This window comes from Mercenaria mercenaria, chromosome 15 (genome assembly GCF_021730395.1).
Source record: "Mercenaria mercenaria strain notata chromosome 15, MADL_Memer_1, whole genome shotgun sequence".
Taxonomy (NCBI): Eukaryota; Metazoa; Mollusca; class Bivalvia; order Venerida; family Veneridae; genus Mercenaria; species Mercenaria mercenaria.
In genome coordinates this window covers 57,638,653-57,655,583 of record NC_069375.1, presented here as the reverse complement: position 1 = coordinate 57,655,583, position 16,931 = coordinate 57,638,653, and the positions used below count along the sequence as shown (strand labels likewise).

The following is a 16,931-nucleotide window of genomic DNA, read 5'->3' as shown; positions in this document are numbered from 1 at the left end:
TTGCATTGATCTAATATTTTGCTTTAGGTAATACACGGAAATTAAGCTCGCATGTTACACCATAGAAAGCAACAAAACATGTAGCCAGTTTTTAATATGTTGATATAAATGTTAAAATATTTATTCTAACTGAACATCTTCTTGCTTCCAATTTTATCAAAATAACGAAAGTCGAATAAACATGAGAATAAACCTAAATTTGTTACTATAAATAGAAAGATATTAACATAGAACACTTAAATCCCAAAAATCTTAAAGTTTGATTAAAATTTGAGCGAAATATGAGGATTTAAAAAGAAATTTGCTGAACATATCCTTTATATGAGTTGTCTTCCCCTGACACGAGAATGTGCGAAAAGTCAGTTTTCTATTTGACATAACCTTCAATCATTTTATGTTCATGGCTAGTCCCTACGAAAAAGTGCAAGATCGAATGACTTATAAGCCGGGCTACTACCCAGTTGAGGACAACTAACGGGCGACGAAATGACCCTGCGAGCCTAAACGCTCAACAACCGCGGGCTTTGTGCTCAGGTACTTTACTAGATCCGGGTGAACGAGGACAGACGCACTGGTACAATGTCAGATTGTAAGACGACGGAATCAAATGTACCCGCCCATACATTATAGTAAAATATCATAACATTTTTTTATATGACTCCCCAGTACGAGTGTTTTAAGCATCTAATTTAAATCACATACATAGTACTTGAGCAGTCGCTTATGAAAGTAAAGACAGACGCACACATACACGCACGCAAAACACAATAGAGCAAAACACAATAGAGCATTAAAAACTCCATATATTTTTATACAGTCATACCTACTTAACTCAGTAAAGTCCTTTAACTACAATGAATGTCATGGTAAGGCATTGGCGTCATTATAAGCTACTGTTTATATATCCAGATTGTAGAATTTGATTGCGTTTTCTCTGAAGAATTTTCTCTGGTCAGCTTCGTTCAACTTGGAAACAAGATTTTGCATTAAAGCAAGGTATTCTTTATAGGAGGCTTCAGCCATTCCGAACACCGGCCAGTCTGAACCATAAATACATCTCTCCGGCCCAAATATGGATAGCACATGCTGTAACAAGAGACAAGAACGTTTAAATAAGTGCAAGACCTAGAATATTTTAATCAAAATCCCATTTCAAAGACATGTAAACAGATTCGATTCAGAAACCGCAGAAAATTCGCGATTGCTGCCAAGTCCGCCTCCAACTCTTTTCACGGCACTATATTGCAATTTAAATCTATTGTACGTACAGTTTAGTTGCATTAACTGGCATTTAAGTCATCTTACACAAGTGATTTTTAACAACGAATTGCATGTATGTGAATAGGAGAGTCAATAGAGAACCACCAACCCTCCTGCACAAATATTATTAAATTAACACAAACGGCTTACGTCTATGATTGGCTGAAAGTCAATGGTTTTCCACGTAGAAGGTGTCTGTCCAGATATTATACCAGACCTAAAAGATCAAAAATATCAGAAGAGCATTCTGACGGCCAGAAATAGAAATATTATTGCGAAGTTTAAGAGGTGAAACATTAATTCTTTTTTACTAAGATTATTGGGTAAAATATTTGTTAAAATCGGTATATCTGTATTATTTCGGTAATAAACATGTTTAAATCGTTGTGCGTATAGTAAGGAGTATGTGTTTACAGACGCTTAATCTATGTAACAATTCTGTTCAAACAGTTTTAAATACACCTGTCATCATTCTTAGTGTTTTACATTTACTTTTAACATCTGCACCATGTAAGATGTCTACACGTATGAAAGGTGTAAAAATACCTACACTTTACAATAAACATTTGGTAACTTTGCAACATCCGCCATATCCTGCCTCCACGTTTCCATATCGCCAGTATTGATGGGAGGAACCGCAATATGATCAACTATAAAGTTTGTTCTGAAACACACATAAATATTAACCCTTAGCCTGCTGGTGGCAAGTGGTTCTGCCTTTGCGACCAGTGCAGACCAAGATCAACCTGCACATTCGTGCAGTCTAATCATGGTCTGCACTGTTCACCATTCAGTCAGTATCTTTTTAGTAAGCATCCCTTTTAACAGTTAACGGTACTGTCAAAATTGAAGGACTGCCAAGTTTATTTTAGTAAAGCAGGGTAAGGGTAAACACCTCTTTTGAAATGCATATCTTGGTTTTGCCGACACTAGCAGCGCAATATCAAAACAAAGTAGTCAAATGTGTTTTCATTCAACTTTCAGATACTACTGCATGTAGATGTTATGTCTTTTAAAAGAAGATGGAACTTGTTCACAGGGATTAGCTTTCCGGTCTATTTATTCAAGTTAAGAACGGGGGAAGGATTTAATAATGTGTAAATAAAGTCAATACTAAGCACTTACTTAGGGTGCTTCGGGACAGTATCACGAATGTACCTCAAATGTTGCGGGCTGAAAGTATAGAAGAAATTGTACTACATACCGTTTTAAAAGCGTATAGATTAAATTTATCTTAACAATGAATTATATGAAGTCAAGCAGTGATAACTTATCTGATCTGAGTAAGTTTCGCACTGAGTAGACGTTTTGATAATGGTCTTTTTGTAAGAAGATAAATAAACGACTGTAGATATTGAGTTAACGTTGAAACGTAGCTTTGGTAAAGAATGATACTAACAATCTATAAGAAGATCACATACTTTTCCCAAGTCTTTACAAGATCTTGTATTACACCCAGGCAGGGTGTTTTCCTTCTAAATAGGGGCCTTTAATAGGCCCCGTCCCCTAAAAAATTCTTTTAAACCATGCAGTTTTCCCCAAAAAATGACTTTACATCAGTTTTATTTATTCTCCTTTGCCCAAATACCGTGCTATTCCCCACCCCCTTCCAAATCACAGGTCTCCTTTACCTCTTGGTAAAATAACCCCTGCCAGATTTTAATTTTAAAGGACAAATTCTAGTTCCTTTTGATGAAAAACACAGGATTTAGCTCATCAATAGCTAACTAAAACTATTATTTCAAAATAGCAAAAGAACCTGGCCTGCAAATCAAACGGGATGTTATGTTTGCCTAAAATATCAAGTCCAACACCAACATCTTCTCGTGTAAACCAGTCTTCCTCTTTTTCCCAGCTGAAAAGATGCCTTACACCCTTCAATAAACCACTGGGCTTAAGTTTAGCAATAACTTCTTCTAACTGAAATATAAGCAAAGTTTGATAGAACTTTTAGGAAAGAAGTAACAAAAATGAATTTAACTTTGACACTTAAGAATGTACATTTTTGCAGAATATACTGGGGTATAAAGAGGTGAGATGCACTGGTAGGGTGGTGCTGGAGTCGTACCATTTGAACCTAATGTGATCAGTATTAATTAACTTAGTGACTAAATCAGAAGTAAACGTTAAACTGAGAATCCTGTGGTATTAAAACAGAGAAAGTTATTTAAATAAATTCTATTAAATAAAATCTATAAGAAATAACATGATCCTTTGGAAAAATAATGCAACCAAACAAAGTAATAGCAGACTCGTATTGATTGAGCCTGTTCATGAGAGGTAATAGGTAAAATGTAGCACCTCTCACGCGCCCTAGCACCGGCTAAAACAGAATTATGTTACATAGATATTGAATGGAATATAAGAACACTGTTGTGATAGTAAGTAAAATCTTTAAGAAGATTCTTTGGAAACATACTATGCATCTAAAGTCTAAAGTTTTAAAATTCTTATTAGCGGTTTTGTTTTTATCTGTATGTGTACAGCGAAATTCTGCAGTGGAGGACGTGTTTGGATAAAAAGATTGAAAAATGTCAGGATGCTGAAATGATTATGTGGAGGTAAAATTGGAGGTTGTTTTAAAAGACGTTTTCGCTGTCGTTACCTTAGGACTGATGATATCCAGACCGGCTACAATACCTTTGATAATACTGTGAGTTCTTGCCATATCTATTATCCAATCTGAAACATGATTCAAAATAAAGCAGAAATAGTTTACTGTTGTCTTGAACATCACTTTGGCTTGGATATTTCACTTATTGTGCTTTTATCAAACTTACATCTTAACTGTGTAACAAAGTGTGTAATGCTATATAATGGAAACTATTTGAAAATTGTTGTATATATAAACGTTGGGCACGTTCAACGGCCGTGAAGTTATTTTGTAGCACTGAGTTAGCTATTAATATACTCGTATTCGAGATGCCTACTTCCGCTAGTAAAAGCAATATAGGTATCTGTTGCACTCACCGACCTCCTCGACGCTGGCGTTTAGACATTGCACGAATATTGCATGCTTCACTGGGGTCCCTTCGATCGCATTCTCAAGATCAGTCACGTAGAAGTTCTTGTATATATTCTTCATGTCTGGGGTAGGCCACGGGTAGGAAAATTTCTCAAGTTCCCAAACGTCTGAAAACAATGTTAGGAAGTTTTATTTGTTGGTATATCAATTTTAAATTACTGTTGCTATTTCACTCCCTCTGGTTCTCAGCTTAGTCGCTACATAAATCAGCGATTTAACCCTTACCATGCTAAATTTCAATAATAGGCTGGTCCATCTTCTATTTGGGTCAGCACCATTTATCATTTGAAGGGGTGTTTACTGAAAATTTACTGACTGAACAGCGAACAGTGCAGACCATGATCAGACTGCACGGATGTGCAGGCTGATCTTGGTCTACACTGGTCGCAAAGGCAGAAGCAATCGTGTCAGCATGGTAAGATTTAAAACATTGGTAACATAGAAGGTCTGTCGAGTTCTCACGCAAATGCGTATGTAATCAATGTTCCGTGTATAGTGTTGGGTATAGTGATATTAACATTGACCCACTTTGACAAAAGATAAAATACAGTAGTACTTGAATGATAGCTTTAGAAATGTCAAAAACACGAAATGCTCCGGCTTGCTTTTATATTATTTTTATTGTTGTTTTTTTTTCACAACTATTGGACGGTTGGCAATAATGTTAAGGTAGCAGGGTACACTTCGAATTTTAGCCCCCTCAATATTTGTTACAAATAGAACTTCGTGATTTTGGATGTCTGTAAATTAAGGTGAGAGATAATGATTATTAATTCTTTAGAAAATTTATACAGCCGATACATGTAAAATTCTGATGTCAGTTGGAAAACTAATTGCTGGTAGCTTTGTATGATCAATGAGACACCTTTTCGCGGAAAAATTCAAATCACGGAAGGGTTCTGTGCTTGTTGATTGATACTCAGGAACATTTTCGCTATTTTGTGAAAAAACGAGCTGGATGGGCCCCCATTCCGTTTATATCCTGACGTTCAGTAAGGACAATTAAATTGAGAAATGCAATAAAACTGGGCATTGTTCTTGCAGCGGGATCATTGCAGGCTGTTCAAACAGTGCAAAATTGATGGTTTTGGCATGCTATTTTTCATGGATGGTGTAAATATTTCGTTTTGATAACTTTCTTTATTTTTGTATGAGAATCCTGATCTTGCCATTAATTAAAAACACAAAACATGCACACAATTTATAAAATGGCCACCCTGATTCTGCTCATAAGGGAAGTGCAATATTGCGGCTCGCTACATGTAAGACCGTCCGTGCCCAAAATGTTCGCATCTAAGTGTACCCTGCTACCTAAACACACACTTTATACACATGTACATAAACCTATACATGTGTTACACACATTTTACAGTTTTCAGGTATATATAAATATTTAATGCAGAATGTGCACAAATAAATTTTGTGTTCATTTTGATAACAACTACCTATCTATTTAAACTGAATGGAATTATTAAGACACACATAATAAGGAACTTACGAAAATGCGTGTCAACAATTTCCATGTTTACTCCAACTGACTCGATCTACGCTATAATCACACCGAGTATGAATACTGCCGAATAAATCCAAATATTTATTTTATAAATCACTGATAAAACTTCGGTTGTGTCAACGTTGTCTAGAGGATGCTTTATTTGTTTATTATTTATTCATTCAATTATCTATTTACTTATTTTTCCCAAGGAGTGAAAAATACAGTAAATAAAGATGACAAATTAAGCTATAATTGTACTTCAATATATTTATTTAAAAGAGATGATCATTGGAAGTAAGGCGTAAAAAATATTTGTTACCGGTATCCCGACATACCCTAAATTTCTGGCCTGACCCTAACATTTTTATGGCCTTGGAGAATTTTTTTCAATTTTAAACAAAAAGATGAAAACTGCACGTTTTATGCTTTAAGCATGGCCAGTGATGTTAGAAATCAACTAACTGATGCTCTCTTATTTGTATTCATTTTTGACACAAAAATAATTTCCGAAAAGTCTCCCTTAATATAAAAAATCCGACCTACCTACCCTAATTTTTTTGAGTATGTTACCGAAAACAAGGAATTTTTTTAGGCCTAAGCTAAAAAAGTTATTTGGTTTAGAATACCTTTTTTATTTTTGGTGATATTTTGATCCCTAAATACTGTCCTGAAAATTTAGATTCCTAGATATATGTCCGGCAAATCCAGAGCCGACAAAAGTATGTTTTCTTAATATATTACTGGTTGGAAAACGAAAAATTATTTAGAAATGACGAAATTCTCATGAGCTTTCTGGTGCATAGGTTTATGTCATTTTGTTAGGGGTTGCGAGTGTATCACTAATTTCATTAGGAAATGTGCATAGACATTTTCATTAAATAAATTTTACTTGGCTGCTCTACATGCGTGCGAAGTGTCGTCTTATATACTTCTTATTTTAAAAGGGTTTCTTTTTCTTGTCAAAAATTGATTCAGATATGCTATCATAATTAAAGTTTATCCAAGAATCAATTTGTGCTAGGTCAAAACAAAGATGCTTACAGTGAATGCCCTTACATATTTCGTTTCTTTTTATACATTTATTTCTTTGGGGCACTTTTTGAAGCGTTTACTCCTCCTTTGCATATTTACGAGCTAATAATTTGTCCTTTTTTCTCTGTCTTATGTTCATATTTGCGAAATAAAGACAGAACTTTAAACTAACTTTAACTATCTTACGTTACCCGTACAGGGCTATGTTGTGGCTTAAAACTTGGTTTTGCAATTTTTTGCTTTCTCATACATACAGTCAGAAAGTATAACGGTAACGGTATATTCCACCTTTGACAAGAAACTGCCCATAGTGATAGGCAAACAGTTTCGCATGCGTATTTTTGTTTCTTATATCACTGTTTTACTTCATTTGATTCATATCTATTCGCAAGGCAAACAATATAGAACAGAAAGATCAACATCTTTATCAACAATTTTTACAATGACAAACCAATGCATTACTGTTCACAAATATATCAAACTTGGCAAGTAAATGTATACAAATAGTAAATATTTATACAAGCAAATGAACGGAGATTTGTTGACTAGTGTGTATACTGAATAACTAAACTTGTCTAATAATGTCTTTTTGAATTTACATTTCCATCTCATCTGAGATGTCAATCGAGTTCTTTGTAACCTTCCTGTGACCCACCCGCTCGGATCGCACTCCCTTCCAAGAATAGTCATACCTGTTCAAGCTTTTGTGGAGCATAGTGTTTATCTTTGGCTTTTTTAATACCACTCGTCGAATGAAAACACTGCAGCCTTTTCTCACAACAGCATCAAGTTGTTTTTGAATATCTGAGCGTCCGAGGAGACACTTTTCCCAGTTTGTTCTGCGCGCAAATCCCAGACGACATAGTTTGTTATAGACAACGTGTCTTCTTGTACGGTATTTCGTTTGAACTGCAACTTCATACAAAGCAGGAACTTTTGTTCTGCCATCAAATATATCCTTTGCCTTAAATCCACAACCTTTTCCTTTGCGAGCATGTGTAGCTACATTCAACTTCTTTTCCGATGGTGATATCACAAGTTTCCATGCCGACCAAGGCATTTCTCTAAGCATAAAGTTACATTCAGGGACATTTTCTCGACGTAATTTCGGTAAGTATTTTTCTCCAAACATTTTGTGTTTGGGAACTGTAGCCTTTACTCGGATTGGTCTCTTGGTTAAAGATGGCTTCTTGGTCAAAGGAGCTGCCTTTACTGTTTTGATGCGTTTGGTCGTTGGTTTTGGACTGGGCTTTGAAGCTCCAACAGTTGAAGTAGTAGAGGCAGCCGGTGTTTTGCCACGTAAGTCGCCGAACAGTTTATCCAGATCTTTGTGAATTGCTTCACCTCTGGCTCGAACTTCCTTCTCGTAGTTTTGAAAGAGATCTTCTCCCTTTTCTCTATAGCATACGGTCATCAAAAAGTCGAAAATGTTTTTGAAATCTTGCAACTTGAGATGCTGTCCGTCTGTTTTACGTGCTAGCTGACCGTAGAAAACGTCGGCTTTGCTGTATGTGCCGCAGTGAACAGAGTAAATACGAACGCCGATAGAAGCGAGGCTATCGGCTTCCTTTCTCCAGTCAAGTTTCAATTTATTTCGACGAAAGTTAGGTTCATGTGCTATGTCATCTCCAATCATAACGAGAGCTCTCTGTGAACCTGGCGACCATGACAATTTTGTTCTTACCTCATGCAGAACAAGTTCATAGCATTCGCCTCCATCATTACCTCCCCAGGTGTCTTCAACGTTAGTCACGAACTCTACCGCTTTTGTTACGTCGTCAGTGAAATCAAGGTATTTTGTGACGTAATATGTGTCTTTGTCAATATAGTCACCATGTGCGAATATAGCAATTCTTATACCTGGGATATCTGCCTGAAGACGCTGTATCATGTCAGAGACACGCCCACGAACTTCGTTCAGAAAATTGTACATACTTCCTGTCGTATCAAATGAGAACACAATCTCCATCGGGCCATTTGGTAGCGCCATTGGATACTGTTGAAATAAAAAATACAGAGTTAAAGTAAAACGAAAATAATTGTTCTCTTCAAACACTACAAACGAAAAATTACTGTGTGATCTATATTAATTATATAACTACATATATCTAACTTATGTTTACGTATTAAGAGGTAAACCATCATTTCAGAACATAAAATATAAGTCACAGAATCATGGCAGTTAGTGCTATCTTACTCACTTTGAATTATTTTGTTCTTTATTTGAAAAATAAATAAAATACCGATCAATTTATTATACATGTATTATTTACCTGTTTAATGAAAGAAAGGTAGACAACTGCGTCAGGTATAATCTGAAGTTAATTCTATACGCTAGCTGATAAAATGAACCAATATCGCCAATATTTATAACACTACAGAAGCTCTATTGCGCATGTTCGATACATGTTAAAACGTATCAGCTTGTTTATTCCTGTCCACAAAGCATGCGCGAAGAGCTAAAAATACGTCATATACATATATATAAATATTAAGCAGCTGTTGTTACTATATTTAACTTACATGATAGCTTTATCATTACACTGTAAATGTTGACAGCTTTTACAAAGTTGATTTAAATAACTGTTAAGACGGTCATGTTAGTACATGTACTACCCATATTTAGCAGTACTTAAGCTGTCATAAGCCTGCGAGCAATGATATTTAAAATACTAGTAAGAAATATTAAAAAGCATGTTAATGCACACATTTATTTACAAGAAGCATAGATAATATCACAAATATAAGTAATATACATTAAACATTTTCTAGAGAGTAACGCACAAAAATGGACCTAGGTATTACAAATATTATTTTCTAAATCGTCCGATCTCAGGTAGTATTGATAAAAGCTAAGATTTTGGTACATGTAACTATTGAAAAAAAAAAAAAACACTCTTTTCGAGTTCATCCCCTATAAACGACTGTGCTCCCCCTGTTCCTGTTGCGACCGGTCAAAACAAACAACTGACTGGGCGAAGGTAAGAAATCGTCTTCAAAGTAATATTTTTTGCTTTACACGATGTGTGAATTTATGTTTTACAATATTAAAGTTGAACATGTAGCGACCCGTGACTATTTTTTCCTTTTCGCTACACTAGAAACAGTTAAATTAATTTTTGAACAACAATGTTAGTTTTCTACAGTTTATTCCTCTTTTGTAACAAATATCTTTGAATTTTCTATATTAAAATCTCTGTAAAATTTTAGATGTTGTCTGGCCTAAATACCGAATATATCTGATCTCTTCTCTAGAAAAAACTAGTGCCGTGTGCAAATCAAAAAGCAACTCCCAAATTTGGAGAGAGGCAAAGCTGAATAGCCAATCTATGAGTAATACTGTCGAAAAAGCTAATTATAAGCTTATCAAAAAATGTAAGCTAAGTTAGGTTTTAGGTTAGTAGGGTAAATATTACAAATTTCTCTCGCACTTCGCGACACTCCGGCCAGAACAGAAAGATACATGTAACATAACATGTACATATTACATTTAACATAAACTTAAATGAAGATAATATCAAATCTCAAATTAAACAAAAATGCTGAAAATGGTGTCACACAGCACTTAACAATATCTACTAGAAAACATGTTTTAGTTATTTGCTTAATGAATAATTATAAACTATAAGAATATAAATGCAATGAAAGAAATAATTGCTTAAGTAAAAGCATATAATATTAATGGCAAGATATAAGAATACTAAATTCCAATTTACGTTGAATTAATCTTCCTTTTTATACATTTCATTGAACAGAAGTCAGTTTGTTGTTTCTTATCATAAACAAATGCGTTTCAGTTCTCCGAATGTAAGTTTATCACTAAACCATTAGATAAACACGAGCTTATCATTCTTAATTATCCTCCTGTCACTGTAATGAATTCAGATTGTTCTCGCATGTCTCTGTTTTTGAACATTTCCTACAAAATGAGCTGTCAACGTAAATTGTGATTAAATGAAAGCAAGTAAGCATATTATAAGTACAGTATTATACGGTTTCAGTTTATTGTAGAATAAGAATTTTGCAAATGTCAGTCTTTTCTTCAAGCATCTAATATAATCCCAGTCAACATTCACTAACTTTATTATTAACTAATCAGTTTATTAGCAATTAATTCCTGTATTCTTTTTCTTGACATAATCGCTGTTTTTCGTTTGGGACGCGTTTGTTCTGTCTGTTTTGGTGTTTTTAGTACTGGCTTTGATAATTTTGTTTGTTCCACTGAATTATGGTCATCGGATACCTCGACTGGATATAAATGGTTTAGTGTTCTACCAATTGTTCTACCATTTGACAAATTTACTTTGGCTGATCGGTATTGTCCATCATTCGACATTATTAGTTTAATCACCTTTCCCATTTTCCATAATCCCCGTGGCAAATCGTCTTTAATCAGAACTACGTCGCCAACACTAGGTTTAAAACTTGACTGCACTCTGTGTGATTTTAATTCCGACTGAGTCCTTTCACGAAGGCTTATGAGGTATTCTTTTTTCCAAATTTCCCAAAAATTATTCAAAAGTTTTTGTCCCTTATTCCACAATTTTAACAATTTTTTCGTTGAACTTTCGTATGGTTCGTAATCTGGATCATTATCATCGTAATCCGCTTCAGGTATGCCCGTACGTGGGTTCAGTGTCAGAAAATGTCCTGGTTAACGTAATGTTAGAATTTATATCATCATCCACATATAAAAGTGGTCTAGAATTGATGACACTTTCTATTTCTTTGATAACAGTCTGTAACTGAATATCAGTCAATGATCTACGTCCCAGAGATTTGCGTAATGATCGTTTAACAAGTCCCACAAGTCTTTCCCAGTAACCTCCATACCAGGGGGCTCGCTCGACAATAAAATTCTACTTTATTCCATGATTTGATACATACGTTTGCACGTCATCGCTTTTGATAGTGTTTTGCCAGATTAAATGTATTGTGTCACTGGCTAACTTGAACTGTTTTGCGTTGTCACTGTTTATTTCCATTGGTGACCCCCGTTGCGCAATGAATCGACGTAACGCTAATAGGAACTCTTCTGTTGACATATCGTGTACTGTCTCCAAATGTACTGCACGAGTTACTAAACAAGTGAATAGGCAGACCCATACCTTTCTATATTCCCCAGAGGTCTTTATGTAGAGGGGTCCCAGATAATCAAGACCTGTCCTTTCAAACGCGACCGCCTCCGTAACACGTCCCTTTGGAAACGGGGGCATTGGCGGCATCTTGTACGCACCGCCCTCGATTTTCCGACACAGTATGCATTATCGTAACACACTGCGCACATTAGCACGCCCACTGGGAATCCAGAATTTATATCGCACAGCACTCAACGTTTGAGATAATCCACTATGAAGTTGCTGTTTATGAGCGCGTTCAATAATTAAACGTGTAATATGATCTTTCTTTGGTAAAAGGATAGGATATCTGGCTGCATCGCTAATATTTGCGTTTTCAAGCCTGCCTCTGCATCTAAGCAGACCATTTTTATCTATGAATACTCCAAGCTGTTGCTTTATGGTACATTTTTTACCGTTTGTTATCGACTCGTACACATCTTGATAGCACTCTCTCTGTAAATGCAATATCCACAAATTTTCGGCATGTAACAATTCATCACTTGAAATCGATTCAGTTTCACATTTCTGTTTCTTTATCCTTTTGATAAAACGTAAGACAAGGGCTGTAACTCTGAACAGCTTGATTGCAGATGAGTACTTTTCACTTTTAATTCCGCAAAGAGAATTATTGTCTGAACCTAAAGCAGGCGCATCTTCAGATTTTAACAATGGTTCATTTTTCTTCGTTTCTACATCTTGCTCAGTATTTTCAAATTTTGATTCCGCTATCACAAATTTTTCGTCAATTTCCATTCGATTTCGGTTTCGATAACCAACTAGGACCATGCCACCATAGTTGATTGTTTTGTAGCTGATCCATTGTAACTCCTCTACTTGCTACGTCTGCTGGATTTTCCTTTGTAGATACGTATCTAAACGAAATGTCACCGTGACTTTTTATTTCTTTAACTCTGTTTTTGATAAATACGGGTAACGCCTTTTCTGTTTCTGTCCATTTCAATGCACATTGCGAGTCCGTAAACAAGTAAGTTTCTTCTATTTCTAATTTCAGCTCTTTTCTCACAAATTCAGTGCAACGAACTCCAATGACCATCGCCAGTAATTCTAATCTTGGAATCGTCATATTTTGTTTTATAGGAGCTAATCTTGACTTTGCGAATACAAGGTTCCCTTTTGTTACATTTTTATCTCCCTGAATAAGATAAATGCAACACGCATATGCATATTTTGAAGCATCGCAGAAGCAAACCAATCTGTTTTGTACTTTTGTATTTTCATCGACAACTTGTAATCCAACATATCTTGGAATTTGAGAATTTGGAATATTAACAAAATCTTCTTTGATCGATTTCCATGACAGAATGTCACTATTTTCAAGTTCATCATCCCAGTCACAATGTTTACTCCACAATGATTCTAGAAGTATCTTCCCCCGAAGCAAAATCGGACAGAAAAGACCTAGAGGGTCATACACTGAAGCTATCTGTTTTAGCACTGTTCGTTTTGTAATCTGTGACGTTTCAGGTAACAAAATCGGCGCTTTGATAGAAAATGTGTCATCTTTAACATTCCAATAGTGTCCTAGCACCTTTGTCTTTTCACACCCTGACCTATCTTCAGTAGGTATGGAAGTATTCACGGATTTACTGTTTGTAGTCCATTCACGTAAGTTCATTGATGCATCTTTAAAGATCGATTTTGATGTTTCGTAAAACTTAATGGCTTCAGTCTTGGTTTCGGTTCCAGTAATAACATTGTCCACGTATATATCATTTTTCAGTTTTTCTGAAATCTCACTTTCATATGAATCCAGATGGCATTCGATAGTGGCACCCAGTAGAAATGGACTCGAAATTACGCCAAACGGCACCCTTGCGAAGCGAAATTCTTGTATATTGTCTTCATTTACGATTGATGTATTGATGTCCTTGAGCCATAGAAATCTGGTAACGTCTCTTTCTAAAGGTTGCAATCCCACTTGCAGAAATGCCTTCTCTATATCGGCAACTATACCAATTTTGTGTAATCTAAACCGCATTAAAATTCCACAGAGGTCATGTAGCTTGACAGGGCCTCTGTATAAGCATTCATTTGGTTGGTTGTACTTTTCGTTGGTGTGATAACTACATGGTGTGGGATATAATGTTTATATCCGTACTCTGCACATTTGTCAACTTTTTCAATAACGCCCTTTGCAAGCTGGTCTTGAATTACATCGTCGTATTGCTGTTTCAGTTCAGGTTATCTTTCGATTCGAGTAACTAATGATTTCAGTCTTTCTAATGCCAATCCACGATTTTCCGGCAATTCATCAATATCTCGTTTCCATGGCCATGAAACCTGATATCGCCCGTCCTCGCGCTTAAGTGTATCCTTGAAATGTTGCATAACAATTTGATCATCTGTGTTTTCCCTTTCAGTAGTTATTCCAATAGATTCAACATTCCAAAAGTCTTCGATATCTGGTTTTGTTGGAACTACACTGTCCGCGTTTGTGAATACATTTGTTTTCGTTACGTTATTTCCATAGTTTAGAATCAACATGTTCATGTCACTAGAATCGTATTCATCAGTAACTTCTGTTCTCCCTGAAAGCATCCAGCCAAATTTTGTCGCTAATAGGTACAGTCCTTGCTGAACTTCGATTTTTTCAGTCTGCACAATGTCCAGGTAATAGTCATTACCAATAAGCAAATCAAGTGTTTCAGTTTCATTTTGGGTGGGGATTTTGTCCGCTAATATAAGATCCTTTGTAAGACTGTCAAACTTAGACTGTGATTTCAATCTAACCGCCTTTCTACTGATAGTTCCAGTGATGTTGGGTACAATATTTGCAGTCAGTGTCATGTACTCTCCGTTTTGAAGTTTAATATCGATCTTCGTTGATTTTGTTTGTATAACCTTTTTATTTCTGCTACCAAATGTTATAAGATGAATGCTTTGCTCTCCATTTACCTCCAGGTTCAAACGATCTGCTAAACTTTGTGAAACATATGTTCGGTGACTTCCACAGTCAAGCATAAGTCTTACATGTTCACTTTGCCCATTTCTTGATTTTTTTATTTCTGTAAATGCTGTTTGCATTAATACATTTTCATTGTAAGATAGAAGTCCTGTTTCTTCGTTTTCTAATGTTTTATTTTCGCTTTCCGTATTTTCAACATTTTCCACTTCATTGGACAAATTTGCGCTTTCATGATTTTGATTAATTTGAAATCTTTTGTCACATAAACTTCTGTGATGTACGTTCACTTTCTTGCAGTACGTACAAACTCTTGTGCTTTTACAGTCCTTAGCTCTATGATTATCTTTCAAACATTTATAACAGCATCCTTTCAACCGTTTTTTCCTTTCATCAATTGTTTTATACCTTTTACATTCATCGCTCCAGTGCTCGCCGTTGCAGTATCTACACGCTTTCGTAAATGTTTGCGTAATTGCTCTATTTTCTCCCGCTACAAACGCCTCTGTCGTATGTTTTGGTGTAGATTCAGACGTACGATTTCTCATTCCCAGTCCAAAGCTTCGCTCTTTCTTTTCATATGACATCGTAGCTGAGCGTCGTTGTCTAATGTCGGTACTGTTCGTGTCCTTTACTGCCCTTTCACGCGCTACAATATAGTCATTTAACCGTTTGCTTATAGTTCTAACTGTCCACTTTTCGTCGACATCTTTCATGATTTCAAGTTGCAGTAACACATCTTCAGGTATTTTCGACTTTATGATCGACACAATAATGTCTTGGTTGACGTTTTGATCGAGACTTTCCAGACTTCTAAAATGTTTATCGACATTGTCTATCAAATATCTCAAACTGCTAACTTTGTTTGTAGCCGACGGAATGTTTATCAGTCGCTTGTAATGTAGATCAATTATTTCTTGTGAATTGCCAAATCTTTTCTTCAAAATGTCTATTGCTACGTTATAGTTTTCGCTCGACAGGGCTAATCCAGCAATCGCCCTTCCTGCTTCACCGAATAATTTGCTCTTCAGATAGGTAAATTTTTCAATGTTTGATATCATTTTATTGTTGTGTACCGCGCTCTGGAAACAGTCCCAAAATTCAGTCCACTTAGTTTTATCACCGGCGAAAGATATCATATCTATTTTCGGTAGCTTAACTGATGACAGTTTTTCAGCTTCTTTTCTGTTTGTAAATTCTTGTTGCTTCATTTGTGAAGACATTAATTGTTGCATATTTTGCTGTAGTTGAATTAACAGATGAGTGTCCGACTCTTCATGTGGTTTTTCTTCTAATTTGTCCTTTAACTTATAAAGTTTGCTCAAGAAATTCTTTAGTTCTAGATAAATGTCCATTGCACGGAAACACAAACTACAGTCATCATCCACAATCACCTCAATTTCTTCACTTTCCCCCATCGATGTGACTAGTTTTTCGCTCTGATTTTCTACCTTTTCTCGGTATAAGCTAATCTTTTCCATACATGACGAAGCACTGCTTATTTTTTCATCTAACTCGTATTCCTCACACTCCGACGTTAACAATGATGCAGCTTTCTCAACCTCTTCCTTCAACGTATTACGAAACCTTGTCCTCACGCTTTTCAGATATCGTAAATTCGAATTTGACGACATCGCACTAATAGCCTCCTGGCCGTCTTTTTGCTTTTCCATATTTGTTTAGTCACAGTTACAATTCATTCAACCAAATCATCATTTTTTTAACATTTCAAACTTTCTTTATATTTTAAATATGTTTATTTTCCGTTTTTCTTCTTTGCTTTTGAGACGACCCTTTCCACCAACCTTTAGGTTCTGGCATTTATCACATAATTGTTACAGAATTTAGCCTGTTTATTTCCAATGGAAACTTTCATCAGCAATTATGCTTTAACGACCTTTTATCACTGCTCTGTAGATTATATTGTCTCCGATTTCAACACCTAATTATTTTTGGACTGGCACACTCGTGTTTCAGCTAACAAGATATCACTGGAATTCCATTCATGAATTTTGCACACGACTCTTTACTTTAACCTGTCTGGGCAACGCCTAACACTGCTTGTCTGATAAATTT

General features: G+C 35.7%; 3 protein-coding genes across 4 annotated transcripts; all 3 read right to left on the bottom strand.

The window, feature by feature from the left end:
- Positions 1-785: 785 nt before the first annotated feature.
- On the bottom strand, positions 786-5,890 carry LOC123555680 (uncharacterized protein y4mH-like). 2 transcript variants are annotated; one of them, XM_045346274.2, is made up of 8 exons: positions 5,784-5,890; positions 4,231-4,392; positions 3,866-3,942; positions 3,020-3,180; positions 2,386-2,433; positions 1,811-1,924; positions 1,411-1,477; positions 786-1,086 (listed from the first exon to the last, which is right to left on the bottom strand). In XM_045346274.2, the coding sequence occupies exons 1-8, from the start codon at positions 5,806-5,808 to the stop codon at positions 898-900; spliced, it is 843 nt and encodes a 280-aa protein (XP_045202209.2). In that variant the 5' UTR covers positions 5,809-5,890; the 3' UTR covers positions 786-897. The 2 variants fall into 2 exon arrangements, with proteins under 2 accessions (XP_045202209.2, XP_045202216.2); XM_045346281.2 differs by lacking the exon at positions 5,784-5,890 and adding an exon at positions 4,842-4,945.
- An 866-nt stretch (positions 5,891-6,756) lies between these two features.
- Positions 6,757-9,240, bottom strand: LOC123555668 (uncharacterized). The gene is made up of 2 exons (XM_045346263.2): positions 9,086-9,240; positions 6,757-8,808 (listed from the first exon to the last, which is right to left on the bottom strand). Exon 2 carries the CDS (start codon positions 8,800-8,802, stop codon positions 7,408-7,410), a length of 1,395 nt encoding a protein of 464 aa, XP_045202198.2. The 5' UTR covers positions 8,803-8,808; positions 9,086-9,240; the 3' UTR covers positions 6,757-7,407.
- A 4,894-nt stretch (positions 9,241-14,134) lies between these two features.
- LOC128548792 (uncharacterized) lies at positions 14,135-16,528 on the bottom strand. Its single transcript, XM_053524266.1, has one exon. It carries the CDS (start codon positions 16,526-16,528, stop codon positions 14,135-14,137), a length of 2,394 nt encoding a protein of 797 aa, XP_053380241.1.
- Positions 16,529-16,931: the final 403 nt, after the last annotated feature.

Excerpts from the sequence above, each read along its gene's own strand:
- LOC123555680 (XM_045346274.2), bottom strand. The coding sequence starts at position 5,808 with ATGGAAATTGTTGACACGCATTTTC. Across the intron at positions 3,943-4,230 it reads CGCCAGCGTCGAGGAGGTCG|ATTGGATAATAGATATGGCA; the intron begins GTGAGTGCAACA and ends ATCATGTTTCAG. Across the intron at positions 1,087-1,410 it reads ACTTTCAGCCAATCATAGAC|CATGTGCTATCCATATTTGG; the intron begins GTAAGCCGTTTG and ends CTCTTGTTACAG.
- LOC123555668 (XM_045346263.2), bottom strand. The coding sequence starts at position 8,802 with ATGGCGCTACCAAATGGCCCGATGGAGATTGTGTTCTCATTTGATACG.
- LOC128548792 (XM_053524266.1), bottom strand. The coding sequence starts at position 16,528 with ATGGAAAAGCAAAAAGACGGCCAGGAGGCTATTAGTGCGATGTCGTCA.